Source organism: Colletes gigas, unplaced genomic scaffold, assembly GCF_013123115.1.
Source record: "Colletes gigas isolate AHSC1104 unplaced genomic scaffold, ASM1312311v1 Colletes_gigas_Sc00048, whole genome shotgun sequence".
Classification (NCBI taxonomy): Eukaryota; Metazoa; Arthropoda; class Insecta; order Hymenoptera; family Colletidae; genus Colletes; species Colletes gigas.
Window position 1 is genome coordinate 532,078 of NW_025106677.1, and position 18,648 is coordinate 550,725.

The window sequence follows — 18,648 nt, forward strand, 5'->3', positions numbered from 1 at the left end:
TGGAAACGTAGAACATGTGATAGTTCCAAGTCAATTCTTTCGAAGATCCGTTGAACGTTTCTCCAAGATTCTCCTTCGTATTCTGCAGCGATGATCCACGGAACCGTCTCCTCTTGACATTTTTCCTCGTCGAAGGATAATTGGAAAGTGATCGAAGAATTGGTTCAAAAATCTATTTGAAGTTTTTGAAAATCTACGTGGTGTATGTGATGCCTTCGATCGAATTTAACGAATGAAAATCGAATCACGTGTTGAAATCAGTGGCGAGTCAAAGTTGAGTGGATGTTCGTCGTTGAGAATGTAAGGAGAATCGAGAGTCAAAGTTCGAGCAAACACTGGGTCAAAGATGCAGTCGACTTGCCAGCAGCAGCAGGCTCAGCCAGGTCAGAACGGAACATCGGCCAACAGGACTTCGTTTCTGATCGAGGATATCTTGAGCCGCGGTACCGTTCCCCCGCATTCCCATCATCAGCTTCATCATCAGCATTTGACGTCGAATCACGGGGTGCAGCATCAACACTACCAGCAATTTGCCAGTTTACTGCCCGGTTATCCTTCAGCGCCACCCACCGCGGCATTCTTTTTGGGACCACTGTTCGGTAACACCGCAATGGGGGTTGGTGTTGTACCGGGGGTTAGTGAACTCGCGGCCTTGAAGCACTGCCGTCGACGAAAGGCACGAACAGTGAGTGAAATCTATCGTTTCTAAATGATCTACTCAACGTTTTTGTTCATCGCTACACTCACGCGTATATTACTCGTTCATTGCACACACATATTTTGCGTATAGCGTGCTATTACTTTGCTCCACCGATTTTAGCTCCATTTTACATTTCTTTACTTTTATAACACAAAATATATCCATTTTACATTTGTACTTTTATAACACGAACGTACAGAAGAGTCAAAAAGACTTATTTGAAATCGTACTAAAACAGTTGAGAATACAAATTTTTAAATATTTAAAATTTTTGTAATTCATAGTTTAGTATTTCCTTAATTCTGCAATAGTGAAAGAATATGATAAAAGTGATAATCATTGTCAATATCATCGTCTTCGTCCGAATCAGTACCGTCGTCGTCTGTTTCCGCAGCAATTGCGCGACGAATTTCCTCTTCACTTAATTCTTTACTTTGTCTTGAAGTCATTGGACTAAAAAAGACTATAATTATAAAACAAGACGCTTCCACAAATTCCCCAAAAAATTTTATCTGAAAAATGTTACAGTACTATGAAATTATAATCAGGAGCCCAAAACACTCTTGTATACGTTTGTGTTATTTTTATAGTTTTTTCTGAATGTGTCATAGTACTATAAAATTATATACAAGCGTCTAAAAGACTTTTGTATGCATTTGTGTTATTTCTATAGTTTTTTTTGAATATTTTTTATTCGAGAAATAGTAAATTATTTTAAAATTTATTTTTAAACACCTTATCTTCAAAACCTGCAAAAAGAATAATTCTGCAAAACTATTTTTTCTACTACTTTTATCGCTATAAAAAGAAAAGTAGTCAAAAAGTCTCTACTATACTGTTAAAGGTTAAACCTCTATGAGGCGAATTTTTTTCTTAAATATAAACTTGCAAAGCATTTACTTTGATATTTCAGGTTGATGGTGCTCTCCCAACCGTCATCAATATTGTTGTTTGTTATCTCAGAGACATTGTATAATTGTGACGTATACGTCGTTTTGTGAAAAAATTATTTAGTAAAATGTCGATATATTAGTGTGTGACTTGATAGTTACATGGGTCCATAGAGGGTTAACTTTCGTAATCCTCATTCTACAAAAGTGATTTTCAGTGTGTTTTCATAAAATGGTATAAAATAGTGCAATATATAACATACATATAATTATTATTTTGTTCCACTGATTTCAGCTCTATTTTATATTTATTTCCTTAACTTTCGTAAAGCTCATTTCACGAAAATGATTTTCGGTGTATTTCATAAAATGGGACGTGCAATATATGTATATTTTGTGTAAACATATTGAAAATCATTTTCGTAAAATGAGCTTCACGAAAGAATATAAAATGGAGCTAAAATCAGTGGAGCAAAATAATAGCACGCTATGCGCAGTGAATAAATAATTTATTAATATTGTGTAATTCCACCTTTCTTTCGTAGGATTTCGACTAAACATTTCGTCGTTGGCAATTTCTAATTTTAATTTTTATATTATTCGAACATGTTTCTTTTCTTCATAAACGCGTTTAGATAAATAAGTTTATTTTCAATAATGTTTTAAAAAACATTTTATATTTCTTGCAGAAAAATAATTTTATACACATAGGAGCGTGAATGGTCGTATTATCGCGTTGAAAAATAAAATCTCCTTAAGTAATTCTAGCGATATGTTGCTCTAATTGTTTGTCTATTAATTCTATATATTTTTTGCTATTCATAGGACCTGTTAAGAAATTTAAATTCACCTTGTCGTGATATCCTGTTCGAACCATATCATTACGCTTCCTCCCCCCCTCTCCCTCCACATTTGTTGACGGCTTAACCCTTCTGTTGGTAACTGAAAGTGTTATACTTGTTTGGTAACCACTTACCATAATAAAAATATTCTTTCCATAGGTCGAATATACAATTTTACTTCCATACTTTCTGGAAACTTTTGATTTTAAAATTGGTCCATGTTGACATTTAATTAAAACATCTAATTAATCTATTATGTCTATTATACAGGGTGTTCGGCCACCTCTAGCAAAAATTTTAATGAGCGATAGTAGAGGCCAAAATAAGACGAAAATCAAGAATACTAATTTGTTGATGGAAGCTTCGTTAAAAAGTTATTAACAATTAAATTCAAAAATTTCAAATCGTTCTGGAAAAATTATTTTCGGTTGCGGAGGTCAACTACAATCATTTTTGGTGAGTACACATACCTCCGAAATCCTATCTACTTTCGAGAAAAAAAATCGAGTAGGTGCTGAAATTTTTCGGCGAAAAAAAATTTTTCAAATTGTTTTAAAAAAATTATTTTCGGTTGCGGGGATCAATTACAATCATTTTTTATCATTACACATACCTCCGAAATCGTACGCACTTTCGAGAAAAAAATTCCTTACTGAAAATCCAATTAGGTGCCTAAATTTTTCAACGGAGAAAAAAAATTGCAAATCGCTGTGGAAAAATTATTTTCGGTTGCGGGGGTCAATTACAATCAGTTTTTGTCATTAGACATACCCACGAAATCCTGCCCACTTTCGAGAAAAAAAATAGAGAAGGTGTGAAATTATTCGAGAAAATTAAAAAATTGCAAATCGTTGTGGAAAAATTATTTTCGGTTGTAGGGTTCAATTACAGTCATTTTTGGTGAATAGACATACCCCCGAAATCTTGCGCATTTTCGAGAAAAAAATTCAGTAAGAGCGGCACTTTAAACGTTAATAACTTTTTAACGAAGCTTCCACCAACAAATTAGTATTCTTGATTTTTGTCTTATTTTGGCCTCTACTATCGCTCATTAAAATTTTTGCTAGAGGTGGCCGAACACCCTGTATACAGAGTGTTACAATTTTTTCCCGCAGAACTTTAGCAACGTATTGTGCAAGCAAAGTTAAGACAAAAATTGTACATAAATATAGGCTCTTAACATTAATCACAGGATTAAATCAGATTTCAAAATTATAAATAATAGGTTTATGATTTCAGAGTAACACGAGTTTATCAAATACAAATGTGATTATCTTCAAAAGTGTTAATCATTTAATTTTAATAAATACTATGATATCCTAGTTTAAATGTTAGTTGGTTATTAGACTTGTATCTTTAATCATTTTTGACAAACTGATCTTTATATTCTATAAGTGTGACTCGAAATGTAGAAAATTAAACACTGTTTACACTCTGCTTACGACGGTCGCGGAGTAAATGTCGATCCAATGGGTTAAACTAAGTTATTTATTTATGTATTTTACGGCAGGATTCACTAATATACGTATACTGCATAATTTCGAATAACAAATAAAAGATATAACATTTTTCATCTGTTGTTTATTCGATACAAATTTGAATTCAAATAATGAAACGAAATTGTATTTTATTTTGCATGATTAGAAACTTATTTGACAAGGAATTACTGTAACATGTTTTCATTTATCTATTATTTGAATACGATTTTGCTATAATGCAGTAATGAATAATTGAGCTAAGATAAAATGTATGCTTGCACCATTAACAACCTCAAAAAATATATCACAGTACGAGTCAGCATTGTTATAAATGAGATTTATTACTAAAATTGCAAATAAATTAAATTCTAGATTTTTAATTGTATTTGTCGTTTCAACATCGTTCAGAAATTGAATTTAAAAGTCTAGCAGATCCCATAATATCCTAAAGTATAAATTTCTTTTCTTCCTACTTCCTTCAATTACTTTTCGACGCTATTTCCCCCTATTAAGTCAGAAACTAGTGAATTAAATTAAATTCGATTCGCTTCTAGTTTGTAAACTTTCCGATCAAAAAATGCGTATTTTTGCAGAAGAATAATATATAAAACCCTTTTCACTTGATATTGGAATCGACCATAGCTAGAATTTTATTCGAACAAAAAATTACGAGGGAAAACTTTGCCTAGCGATATCTTTACGAGTTACTTTAATTTGCAGATTATTAATTTGATCGAACAACTAACAGACCATAATTTGGTCATCTTTAATTCGTTACTCTATATTTGTTTACCCAGATGAGAATTTTACTTATCTCCAGATACAGGGAACCGTGTTTTTACGTATCGAATAATTTTTTCAATAGGAATATTTTGTGGATCGTCATTAAAATTCTACGTGTTTATAGTTACTCTTTCTATCGTATTTAGGTGTTCAGTGATCAACAATTAGCGGGTTTGGAAGCCAGATTCGAGGTGCAAAGGTACCTCAGTACGCCGGAAAGGGTCGAGCTTGCGGCGGCTCTTCACCTCTCGGAGACCCAAGTGAAAACGTGGTTTCAAAACCGGCGAATGAAGCACAAGAAACAATTGAGAAAATTGAGCACCAGCGCGGGAAGCAACAGCAATCAGAATTCCAATCAGCAATGCACCGGCCAATCCGTTCCCGTCACATCACCCGCCGGTGCGTAAGGCATTCTTTTTTTTATTTTTACTCGCTAAAGGATTAAAAAGCGTTATTGTCATGGAAATTTTCGAATAAAACTAGTTTTCGTTATCGGTACTGTTGCACAAACTCGAAACGTTGGTTTGCGGCTACTTAAGACGAACGCGTCATTACAAAACAGACTGTTTCGAATTTTCACCCAATTTCCCGATCCACTTACGAGAATCTTAATCCTCCGCAGCGTGAAAGGATTATTTTTATTAAAAATTTAGTTAAAAAATAGCAACCCTAGCGGCTTCGAAGATTCAATTTATAGTTTAGTTTTAATATTGATACAATCATGGCCGTGTAAAAATAATTTCTTCTAATAAATTTGAAAAAGTAAAATCGAAGTAAATACAATGAATTCGAAACGTCGACAGAAATTCTAAAAATTTATGATTATGTTACAGCACGAAACAGAACTGAATAACCAAAGAAAAGATAATAAAAATAGACTTTATTTCGTTGTTGTTTTTTTATGTTCGATCGTTTAAGGCTCCAAAAAGTGTTTTAAACAAATCTTAGATAGAATTAATTTTTACAAGTAAAAGTGATATTTTTCTCTATCTTTTCTGACAAAGATAAAATGAAATGCTATTCGTTGCATGTTTCAATCCCATTAATCATTATTATTGTTTTGCGTAAATAACTACTATTTTCGGATAAAATAATACAAGAATATCGTAAAGTATTCGTGTCTATTGAAAAAAATAAAATGCCTAGTTTTCAATGACAGATTCGAATAAAATAACGATGCTTTAAAATTAATATTTTGCAGCTGTCGAAGTCTCCCAATAAAAATAAGTTTATTTTGTTTTTTGGTTGCGTAGAAATAGAGAAATAATATTATTAAACACTATTAAACAAAAAGATGTATTATACGCACTGATTAGATTTTGAGCAAATAGGTTTGGGTTAGGTTAGGCTCTATTATATTCTTTTTGTTTCTCTGATATACATTCGTTATTTGTATTCTAAAAAGTGTTTTAAACAAATCTTAGATAGAATTAACTTTTACAAGTAGAAATTATATTCTTTTCTATCTTTTCTGACAAAGATAAAATGAAATCCTATTCGTTGTATATTTCAACCAGATTAATCATTATTATTGTTTTGTGTAAATAACTACTATCTTCAGATAAAATAATACAAGAATATCGTTAATTTTGTTAAAAGTGTTTACACACGATGCTAAAACAATATTGATATTACAACACGAAACAGAACTGAATAACCAAAGAAAAGATAATAAAAATAGACTTTATTTCATTGTTTCTTTTTTTAAGTTGAATCGTTTAAGTCGAATGATGAAGATTTTGTTAAAGTGTTTACAGAGGATGTTAGAACAACATCGATGGCGACAAGGAAAGGGACCGGAATTTCCTTTTAAGTTCCCAAGTAGAAAGCTTTCCGAATACACGAAGCACGCGATCACAATTTTCGAGGAAGCAGATAGTTGATAAAACGGAAGTTAGCCTCCTATTATAAACTCGATGACGCTTAAAATTTTCCTGCATCGCCTCGGTAATGCAAGCGTTTAATTGCGATTGCAGAACCTATGCAATTTCCTATCCGCGTCACAATGCGTAATTACCGCTAAACACGTGTATCGACTTTTCGATAAACAGTATATGGTCGCGCCCGCGCGCGTTGCTTCGCATCAATTAGCACGGATTAACAGCACGATCTGTCCTACATAATCAATTATTCATAAATCACATTTGTCATTCTGACGAGGAAAAAGTATGCGTATCGATGAGACGACGAATTTGGAAATAAAGGAGAAGCAAGTCGTTGCGACCCGTTTATTCGGGAATAATTTTACCGACTTTTCGGGAATTAACGCGTACCGATGTGTTCGATACTATTTTCGAGCAAATTTATTATTTCTACGCCACTGAAAAACCAAATAAACTTATTTTTATTAAGAGACTTCGAAACATTAATTTTAAAGCATCGTTAATCGTCATAGGAAACTATTTTATTTTTGTTTAAACAGAGATGAAGACGTTACGATATTCTTATATTATTTTATCTGAAGATAGTAGTTATTTACACAAAACAATAATAATGATTAATGTGATTTGTCAGAAAAGATAGAAAAGAATATAATTTCTACTTGTGAAAGTTAATCCTATCTAAGATTTGTTTAAAACACTTTTTAGAATACAAATAACGAATGTATATCAGAGAAACAAAAAATATATAATAGAGCCTAACCTAACCCAAACCTATTTGCTCAAAATCTAATCAGTGCGTATAACACATCTTTTTGTTTAATAGTGATTGACCAGTCTTAAAACGTACTCTAGTTCGTGTAAATGAATTTACTTAAATGTTTCTGTACAATGCTCGATAAGGTTTTTATGTGTTACAATATTCTTGACAACTCTGTTCTAGGAATCTAGTTTGTTCCCTTGATACTTGATATTTCTGTACCCAGTGAATTAGAAGTGATAATGAATGGGTATTCATACCAGGAAATGATAGACATGCATTTAATGTATGGACTTGTCGAATCTAATTTAACCGACGCAATACGTCTGCATTCAGATCGTTTCCTCGATTGACGTCTGTCGAATGAAAAAACATTTCAAAAATTGCACGAACGCCTTTCGTTTCGAAATGGGTGCGTTTAACAATCACTAGTCGAACGACTGTAGACTATGATAGGAACGTTAATTTATTTACTATCGAAGCTAGATTTATCAGGGATGGAATAATCAATTTTTCTATTTTTATTAAGTTACTAACGACAGCTGCAATACAATCAGTTATAAAGTAGATGTACCTTAATAATTTCGTGTTCACGACTTATTATTTTATTCAATTCTGTCTTAGAAAAATAGAAATTTTATTTTCTTTAAATAATATCTTTAAATCTCTATTAGGTTTTCACGGAAACAAAATTATAAATTATATTTAATTCTTCCTAAACGGTAATTTTTTTAATTTGACTGTCTCTGTCTCCGTCTAATTCATCTAACCTCTCTCTCGCACGTGAGTCGTGACTGTCGCGACCGAGTAAAGTAGTATTTGCAAGAATTTAGTACGCACTGTTTACTATTTACACACGCGGTCAATGACCTCGCTCCGATGTCAACGATGAAAAGTAAACAAACGCTTCGACCCTTATATCTCCGGAACTAATTACACTATCGAATTGAATGAACGCTCATTTTAAAGAGCATTTCATCCTCTATTATACGAACGTAACAACTGTTCTATTTTAGGCTGCCTTCTATGTTTATTTTCATATTAACTTTCACACTAAGCGTTGAAAGAAGTTTCCACGATTCTTATTGATTATACAACTGGTGTGCGATACAACTGCATTATAAATTGTTTATTTAATTGAAAATTAATGTGGATTTTTATACAGGATGTTTGCATGATTACTATGCCATTTTTTCGTAAATAATTGTTTTCTCCGGAATTAACTTCGGTATCGACTTGAAACAAAATTGGTTTTCACGGATGTTTTATCATCTATCTGATGAAAATAAAAAGATTTCGACGTGATTTATAAATTTTCTGTATGAAGTTTAAGTACTAAGTTTGTACATTTAGAGTAGAATTATTGAATACTTTTTGTACAAATTTTTAAAATGCATGTTTTAAGAAAAAATGGGGAAAAAGTATTTTACAAACAGTTGTGGTAATAAATTAAACAAAACGAAGATTGCGAAGATTATCGAACCAAAAATAAAATTTCAATCGTTTCCAAAATTCCAAAACTGAGGAGATCCATCGATCTGCTCATCAAATCCACCCTGTACTTGGCAAATGCATAAAGTCACGATCACGATTATTATGTTATAATTTTTATCATTTTTAGAATACATGTATAATTGTGTTACGAAAGTCATTTTTCACAATTAATTACTTTTCATTGCCTTTTATAATTGTCTGGATTATTTAAAAAAATTCAAAGTAACTAACATTTTCCTCGTTACATAACTCAGTTAAAAATATATTGAATTGGGGTGTGTAAAAGTTCTGAAAGCTTAAACTTGTTATGCAACGAATGAAAATCATTCTGTACGTAGAAAAAACATCAATGCGCTTTTTTTCAAAAGTCATTCTTAATCATACTCTGTTACACCATATAATTATTCCTCTTGTATTTACATTTAAAGATGAAAAGTATTTAAAAACGAAGTTAGTGCTGTAATTATGCAATGACTTTTTGGTTCGAAACTTTATCCCACACAAGTGAATAAATTTTCAGCATAAATGGTTAAAAGTCTCAACCTATTACACGGACTCCAAATGGAGTGATTCGTATAATTGGTGTGAATCACTGGACGAACACCAACGTGTATTATTAATCACCAGCTATTCAATTGACTTATTGCTTGTGAGCAGATAGTAAATTTTGAGGGGGAAATAAACAAAAAAAGTGGTTAATAGAATTTTTCGTAGGATTTCCCAAATTGGTCTATTTTTAACGATTTCTTTTGGCGCTTTTTAGACCAAATTACCCCCTCAACGAAAACCAAACTCATTGTTAATCATACTCTGTTACACCATATAATTAATCCTCTCGTATTTACATTTAAACATGAAAAGTATTTAAAAAGTGAATAACTTTTCAGCCCAAGTGGTTAAAAGTCTCAAACCATTAGACAGGCTTGAAATGGAGTGATTGGTATAATTGGTGTGAATCACTGGACGAACACCAACGTGTATTATTAATTACCAGCTATTCAATTGACTTATTGCTTGTGAGCAGATAGTAAATTTTGAGGGGGAAATAAACAAAAAAAGTGGTTGATAGAATTTTTCGTAGGATTTCCCAAATTGGTCTATTTTTAACGATTTCTCTTGGCGCTTTTTAGAACAAATTACACCCTCAACGAAAACCAAACTCATTGTTAATCATACTCTGTTACACCATATAATTAATCCTCTCGTATTTACATTTAAACATGAAAAGTATTTAAAAAGTGAATAACTTTTCAGCCCAAGTGGTTAAAAGTCTCAAACCATTAGACAGGCTTGAAATGGAGTGATTGGTATAATTGGTGTGAATCACTGGACGAACACCAACGTGTATTATTAATTACCAGCTATTCAATTGACTTATTGCTTGTGAGCAGATAGTAAATTTTGAGGGGGAAATAAACAAAAAAAGTGGTTGATAGAATTTTTCGTAGGATTTCCCAAATTGGTCTATTTTTAACGATTTCTCTTGGCGCTTTTTAGAACAAATTACACCCTCAACGAAAACCAAACTCATTGTTAATCATACTCTGTTACACCATATAATTAATCTTCTCGTATTTACATTTAAACATGAAAAGTATTTAAAAAGTGAATAACTTCTCAGCCCAAGTGGTTAAAAGTCTCAAACCATTAGACAGGCTTGAAATGGAGTGATTGGTATAATTGGTGTGAATCACTGGACGAACACCAACGTATATTATTAATTACCAGCTATTCAATTGACTTATTGCTTGTAAGCAGATAGTAAATTTTGAGGGGGAAATAAACAAAAAAAGTGGTTGATAGAATTTTTCGTAGGATTTCTCAAGTTGGTCTATTTTTAACGATTTCTCTTGGCGCTCTTTAGACGAAATTACCCCCTTAACGAAAGGTCTCGAGTATCGCGATCGACGGGATCGAATAACGCGATAATTAGATCGTCGAATGTCCCACGCAAAACTGTACCGTCGTCGTCGTCGAACGGACAGGAATTATTTTGAATTTTCGCGTCGCGTAATTGCCTTCGCCGTAGCATGCGCGAAAGTAATAATCCGCGAAAAGTAGATCGCGGCTTGTATATCGCAATTAAATCGTTATTAGTATAAACTTCGTAATTGTGATTATCAATTTTGCATTTGAGCGCGGCTGGGGCTAGCGTTGGAATTTCGGTGTACGTCAAATAGTTCCCGGTTATCATGCTAATGGACCATATAATGCAACCAAAATTCGGCTGGCAATAAATTACGCAACTTTAGTTAACTAACCAGACCGTAACCGAGGTCGCAGGAACTATAATCATTAACTACCGTTGCCTGGGATAATGATCGCTTTTTGCCGTACAATTCCCCACAATTCGTATCCGGTTTAACAATGTTATCGCTTATAAATTGCGTGGAGGGGACCTTGAATCGGACAATTAATTGCAGCACCTCCCTTCATCCCCTCCTCACTCCCCACCCTGGTCGCGTGATTATATTATTGCTCGATAGTTTGACGTCGAGAGAGAAAAAACGAAGTAAGTAGATCGTATCGACGGATCGTTTCAGTGATTCGTTTAACGATTCGCATATAATTCCAAGTTGTAAATTAACGCTACACGCGCGATAAAAGTGTTAATCGCGTACGAAATTTCTGTCGACCTTGCGTGCCCGTGGAATTAATCGGCCGTCGAGTTTTGCGCAAGGCTTTCGAATTAAAATTTCATGTAAAATCGCTTGATCCCATCAGCCGCCGCTACCGGGTTACGACAGATTTTCCTCGATAAATTTTAACGTTGAAATTCAATTATCATTTTTCTTTTTATTTCCTTTTTATAATACCCGTCCAACGGAAATGTTACTTTTCGTTTAAAAGTTCTTACGAGAAATTGTTAGAAATGTTTTGTTTTGAAACTGAAGTACGTTCGAGTTACAGTAGTTTTTATTAATTTGATAAAAAATTTCTTTTCAATGTTAAAATCGATGTAGAGTGGTTCGACCTAACTAGGAAAAGTGTTCGTCGATAGACTGTGTTACAAGTACTGCAATACTATTGCGTGAACGCATGAATAACAGCGTTCAAGAAGGGGTAACGCCATTACACAAATAGAGCATAGATGGAACAGTAATTGGTGATAACTGCATCGCTTTATACACACACGTAGTCACGCACTATAAAATGGCACACGATCGACGTATAGTGCAGTAAATGGTACGATCTACGATCAATCGAATTGGGTTTCTCGCGCGAGCATACAGTCGAACCGATTAAAAGCTGCAAACGTGATGTTCATAAACAAAAATTCTGGCTTTCCGGCGACACGTTGTCTGGTGGCTCTGACTGAAATCAAGTGACGAATACGAATGAGTCGTGACAATAAAAATAGTTAAACCACGGTAAAATTAATACAGTAAATTATACCCTTGAGTTTATTACAATATAACATCGTATAATGCAAAATTGCAAGATACTTTTCTTCCAACCCTCCCCTAGAAAGTATGCGCACATTGGAAAGAGTACAGTAGTGGAGAAAGTATGCGCACATTGGAAAGAGTACAGTAGTGGAGAAAATTTTTGAAAACGTCAATTTTTTACAGCCAGAACTTTCATCGCGTTCCATAGCACGTAATCTGTAAATTTTCTTTTCGTTTCGCGTATTCTCGCCTATAACTGCACTTCACGGAAACACAAATTTGTAAAGAAGGGTCTCGTGAATAGAGTAATTTCCCTTTCAAGCGATATAACGTTGAAAACAATGTTAAAAAGTCAAGTTTTAATTCGTAGTATTCGTGTTGCACTTCGTTGAACGCAACCTGTAGCTTTCGTTTCTGTTTCGAGTATTTTGAATGTCGCTTCGCCCTTTCAAAAATGCTTCACAGAGAAAGTGTCGTGCGGTATTTTCGATTACAGAGCAACATATATTTTACTTTTTCGGCGACTATGCACGTACAACAAGCGTTATTCCGTTAGATGTTTTTGCAACATCAACTGTTGCTTTGAGAGAACGTTAAAATCGATAAAAAAAACACGACAACGATCATCGAAATAAATTCGTTAACCTTTTGTTCTGAAATTATTAAAAAGCTATAGCAAAAAATTTTATTTTAGCTATATTTTCGTTCGTATTGGATATTGAATAATTGATTCATAAAAATGATTTAACATTTTGAAAATATTTCCAGATTTTTTCGTGTTTTGTTTACTATAAATGTGTATGAAAATTTGTATCATAAAGTTTTTTATACACAGTGAAAGCCTGTTTTCTTGATTTTGGTTTATAACACTGGAGTGTTTAGTTTTTGTTTTAATTAGTTTTACCTTACTATTGTATTTTCTGTTGAATAAAAAGAAATACTTAATTTTGTTTGATAGCTTTTTTGCGAATTATCTGTTAATGACATATTAAAATATATATTGCCATAACCCTTTAACTATAAACCTCAGTTATCGACACTCGACCGTGTATTTTTATGTTTATGAATCAAATTTTGTCACCTAAAGACCGTGTAGGAGACCTGTTGTGTTTATCAATTTTTTGTAACATCTTTCCTGTCCTGTAATTCCTCAAAAAACTCCTAAAATTTAAAATGACAAGCTCGTATTTGAAACTGAAATTTTCATCATACTCGAGGAGTTAAATACGTGCGTAGAAATTAATTTTTCCAACACAGACTTATGCTCGATTGCGTGAGTGACTGAAAATTTTAAATAAGAAATGATAAATTTTCTAAAAGACTACTTTCGAATTAAGCATTTTGAGTCTTCATGGTTTTATGGAAAAACTTAAATCCGCTTCTGACTGTACAGTAAAGAGCATAACTGAACCGATAACCACAAGTTTTATATAAATCATTATTCATTACTAAGAATGTAAGAAAATATTAAAAAATAGACAGTAATTTTTATCACAGTTAGAAGTATATATAAGAAATCTTTTTAGTAGTTAATGTCTTCTCGCTTGGCAATGAAAAAAAGAATAGATTGACTTACGAACTGGTGTAAAAGTCAATCTATTCTTTTTTTCATTGCCAAACGAGGAGAAATTAATTACTGAAAAAGTTTCTTACGTTACCTTTAACTGTGACAAATAGACTGCGGATGTCTATGCTTTTATGGGAAATTTTAATTCTCAAAAACTATTCAATGTACTTAATATGCAGAAATATAAAAAATACCTAAAATGTGGTACAAATTATTACATTTAAGGGTTGAAACAACCCTCTACAAAGCTCCCATCACATTAACTCTATTAATAAAAACATTAATTTTGCATAAAAATCCGCAGTCTAGTGATAAAGATATAACGTTTCTTTTTTAATATTCTCCTATATTCTTAGTGTGGGAATTTGGTGGATTCAAAAGAGCAAAACCAGAAGAACTCTAGGCGGCGCAGAAACAAATGGCGCTTTATTTCTAACACTCACAGTTACACTTGTTAGCAGTGAATAATGATCTATAGAAAACTTGTGATTATTGGTTGTGCTCCTTACTATAAAACAACACATGGTATGTGAATATTTTTTCGCGAACGCCGTATTATTTCGACCACAGGAGCTCTTATTCTTATGTTACCTTTAACTGTGATAAAGATATAACGTTTGTTTTTTAATATCCTGCTATATTCTTAGCAGTAAATAATGATCTATACAAAACTTGTGATTATTGGTTGTGCTCATTACTATAAAACAGCACATGGTGTGTGAATATTTTTTCGCGAACGCCGTATTATTTCGACCACAGGAGCTCTTATTCTTATGTTACCTTTAACTGTGATAAAGATATAACGTTTGTTTTTTAATATCCTGCTATATTCTTAGCAGTAAATAATGATCTATACAAAACTTGTGATTATTGGTTGTGCTCATTACTATAAAACAGCACATGGTGTGTGAATATTTTTTCGCGAACGCCGTATTATTTCGACCACAGGAGCTCTTATTCTTATGTTACCTTTAACTGTGATAAAGATATAACGTTTGTTTTTTAATATCCTGCTATATTCTTAGCAGTAAATAATGATTTATAGAAAACTTGTGATTATTGGTTATGCTCCTTACTGTAAAATGGTGTGTGAATATTTTTCGCGGACACTGTATTACTTCGACCACAGTAGCTCGCGCCGCTTTCCTAAATAATCACCGGCTATAACCGAGGGGAAGCGATCTCAAGTCATCCCCGAGTCGCATCTACTCGTAACCTTCGTCAAGTTCCTCGTCTCGGTAGCCAAGATGGCTTCGTTCGGTAGGAAGGGCTAACGAAGTTAGCAGACATCTCCTTGGCAGCCAGGAAGAAGGGGGTTGTAAGGGGTGGAAAGCACGTAGAAGATGAGACCGCCTCGTCGTCTAGAGACTCCAACGGATACCGTCTAAGGAACCCAGGAGAGTTACGATACCCCTCGCCGCACTCTCTTTCTCTCTGTTCCACCCCCGGTTACCCCTGTCTTCTGCTACCCCTTCTTACCTCTCTTGTCTTCTCGATTCGGTCTTCGAGAAAATTAGTCAATTATCGGCTAAGTGCTCGGCCAGACCTACATTCACGATTGCTCGCCACTAAGGCCTGCCAAGGACCGTAGTTGTATATCGGCATATATCCGACCCAATTTAATTAAGCGATTTTCAATCCGTCCGGCAAGAATTGTTTTAACGGTTTTTATCGTCATTTGCGTTGAGGGGGAAAACCACTGTGACGGATGGAAATAAATGAAATTTTTTGGAGGCTTGACACTTTTTCTAATGAATGTTTAAGGTTTTCTAAAGTACATTTCTTGAACTACTTCTTGGAAAAATATTTATTATAGACGTGTTTGGAACCGGCGTGGGAAGCTTCTAAAAATTTATTGGAAACGTTGGCAGGCGTGTAATTTTTCAGTAGACATTCTAAAACAAGAAATCATGCAATTTTCTTAAACTATGAGACAGTAGCTTCAGTTGTGGGGATTTATAAAAATTATAATTTATTTTAAAATGGTGGAACTTTGAAGGAATGATTTGAAAAATCTGTGAAAAGGTCAATGTTTTTTTTAATGTCACGTAGGAACTGATTATTCCATCGAAAATTCCATATGTGCAATTGAAGAGTGCAAACAAAATTAACTGAGTTATTGAGCCACCAAGTTTGAAAAAGTTGGTTTTGAGAAAAACACGTTTAACAAATGAACTCTCAGAAAAACTTTAGAAAAATTTAGGTAAATGCATACCTCAGAGACGTGTGATTTGAAGTATCACTGTAGTTGCTTCAAAGGAAAGACCAAGTCACCCTTACAAGAATTAAAATAGACCATATTAAAAATACCTATTCGTATCAGTAACAAATAATTCAATATATGAAAGGTGCAGTATTTCAAATTTAATTAAACATCTAATTTTAGTATGCTCGAGGTACAACGTTCTACGAAACAAATACGAGATGGAAAAGTCAATTTTTCTATTTTTATTAAGTTACTAAGGACAGCTGGAATACAATCAGTTATAAAATAGACGTATCTTAATAATTTTCTGTTCAAACATTATTATTTTATTTAATTCTGTCATAGAAAAATAGACATTTTACTTGTTTTTAAACAATGTCTTTTAAATTTTTATTAAGTTTCCAAGCAATCAAAATTATAAACTGTATTTAATCCTTCAAAGATGAGAATTTAAAATTTTGTAATTCTAACAAATAGTACATAAATATATGCAGAAAAAAAGAAAACCGATTTTAACATAAACCTACCACGACCGGTTAAAAGACCGTTTTTAAAATTTCGCTTCTTTCTAACATACAACGTTATTTTAGCGCCATTTAACTTCACGACTTTTCACACAAGATAGAAAAGTGACTAAAAAATAACCAAATTTTACTTAACATTCTGAAGAAAATAACATATATGAAAATATACAGGATGTTTGGCTACTACAGGGAAAAATTATAATAGAAGATTCTAGAGGCCAAAATAATTTGTTGATTGAGACTTCATCAAAAAGTTATTAAAAAATTAAATTAAAAAATTTCAGATCATTTTGAAAAACTTATTTTTGCTTGCGGAGGTTAATTACAATCATTTTTAGTAAATAGACATATCCCCAAAATTTTACCCACTTTCGAGAAAAAAATTCCTAACCGAAAATATAATTTCTGGCCAGAAATAGCATCTCCAAAATTTCAGGCAAATCTTTAAAACGTCATAACTCCTGAGCGGATTGGCCGATTTCAATGTTTCAAAATGCAAACAACGCGTATTTTGATGGAGAATATGTAGAAATTCCAAAAATATTCGAAAAGTTGTTCCTTGGCCCCGCGAAGCGAGAAAACCCCCATAAAAATGGTCTAATTTTCTAACAACCAAAACTCCTATAATAGTGAATATATTTCAATGGAACTTTTTTCTGAAGTAGAGGTCATTGGTACCTACGAAAAAGTACTAAACAACTTTTCTATAGAGCGTCAAACAAAATTACTGAAAATCGAAAACGAATTTTAAGAAAAATCGAAAGGGGCTGCTGGAATTTTTCAGCGAAATTGAAAAATTTCAAATCGTTCTGAAAAAAATATTTTCAGTTACAGGGGTCAATTAGAAGCATTTCTGGTCAATAGACATACCCCCGAAATCCTTCACACTTTCGAGAAAAAAATTCGGGTAGGTGGACAAAGTCGACAAAATTAAAAAACTTCAAATCGTTTTGAAAAAATTATTTTTAGCTAGAGGGGTTAATTACAATCAATTTTGGTGAATACACATAACCTCGAAATCCTACTTACTTTCGAGAAAAAAATCCATTACTGAAAATATAATGTCTGACCATAACTGTCTGGTTACCCTGAAAATAAAAATTTTCAAATCGTTCTGGAAAAATTATTTTCGGTTATGGGGGTCAATTACAATCATTTTTGGTGAATAGGCAAACTCCCAAAATCCTACGTCCGTTCGAGAAAAAAATTCCTAACCGAAAATATATTGTGTGGCCGGAAATGTTTCTATAACTTTTAAACGAAGCCTCAATCAACAAATTAGTATCCTTGATTTTCGTCTTATTTTGGCCTCTAGAATTCCCGATTAAAATGTTTCCCAGGTGTAGCCGAACGCCCTGTATAATATCTTCTTCTCGAACTTCTAATACATTTTAACTCATCGAATACAAAAAAAAAATGAATCAAATTGAAATTTGCGGCGAAACTGTTCACAGAACGACCGGTGGATTTCTCGTTGAGCGGTGGTCGAGAATCACGGGCGAGCAGCGACGCTCCTGTGGACTCCGACGACGACGAAATCGACGTCCTTGGCGACGAGACGCCGTCGCCGACACGGACAGGGAACATTCACATCTCCAGACGCGTCGGTTCGCCAACGAGTTTTCATCAGATGACGCACCCCCACTCGGTTACTCTGTCTCATCAACCGCAACACGGACAGCCGATTCAACGTCAACATCGCTGAAATGAAATCATTCAAGCGTGTTGCTCTTTTGACGACGATCGAGAATGATTTCGAAGATTTTCGAGCGACAGCTTGAGACACAGGAATATTGGAGACAATTAAGGAACGCGTGGGCGTTCGTCGAGCCGTTATCCGTGCAGCTCCGAGGATTTAGAAAGCTAATTTACAACAATTATTTGAGACGATCGGCGTTCCAAGATTATTTTAACGTCGTGTAAATTCTACGTGCAATTCAAGGGTTCCAGTTTCCAGTAAATTCAACCACTCCGACGAAATTCAGACGAATTTTTAACGAGCCTTTCGAAGATTTGGGGGACCTTACGAACAGTTTAAAGTGAATTCTTCGGAGATCGAACGTTTAACAAGAAAAATCCAACGGGACTCGAAATTTCCGCTGCGCCTAATTTTTAGTAACTGGATTGTATTACCA

General features: G+C 33.6%; 1 protein-coding gene across 1 annotated transcript; it reads left to right on the plus strand.

Moving 5' to 3' along the window:
* Positions 1-346: 346 nt before the first annotated feature.
* LOC122403292 (brain-specific homeobox protein homolog) lies at positions 347-18,218 on the plus strand. The gene is made up of 3 exons (XM_043406734.1): positions 347-685; positions 4,840-5,092; positions 17,968-18,218. Exons 1-3 carry the CDS (start codon positions 347-349, stop codon positions 18,216-18,218), a joined length of 843 nt encoding a protein of 280 aa, XP_043262669.1.
* Positions 18,219-18,648: the final 430 nt, after the last annotated feature.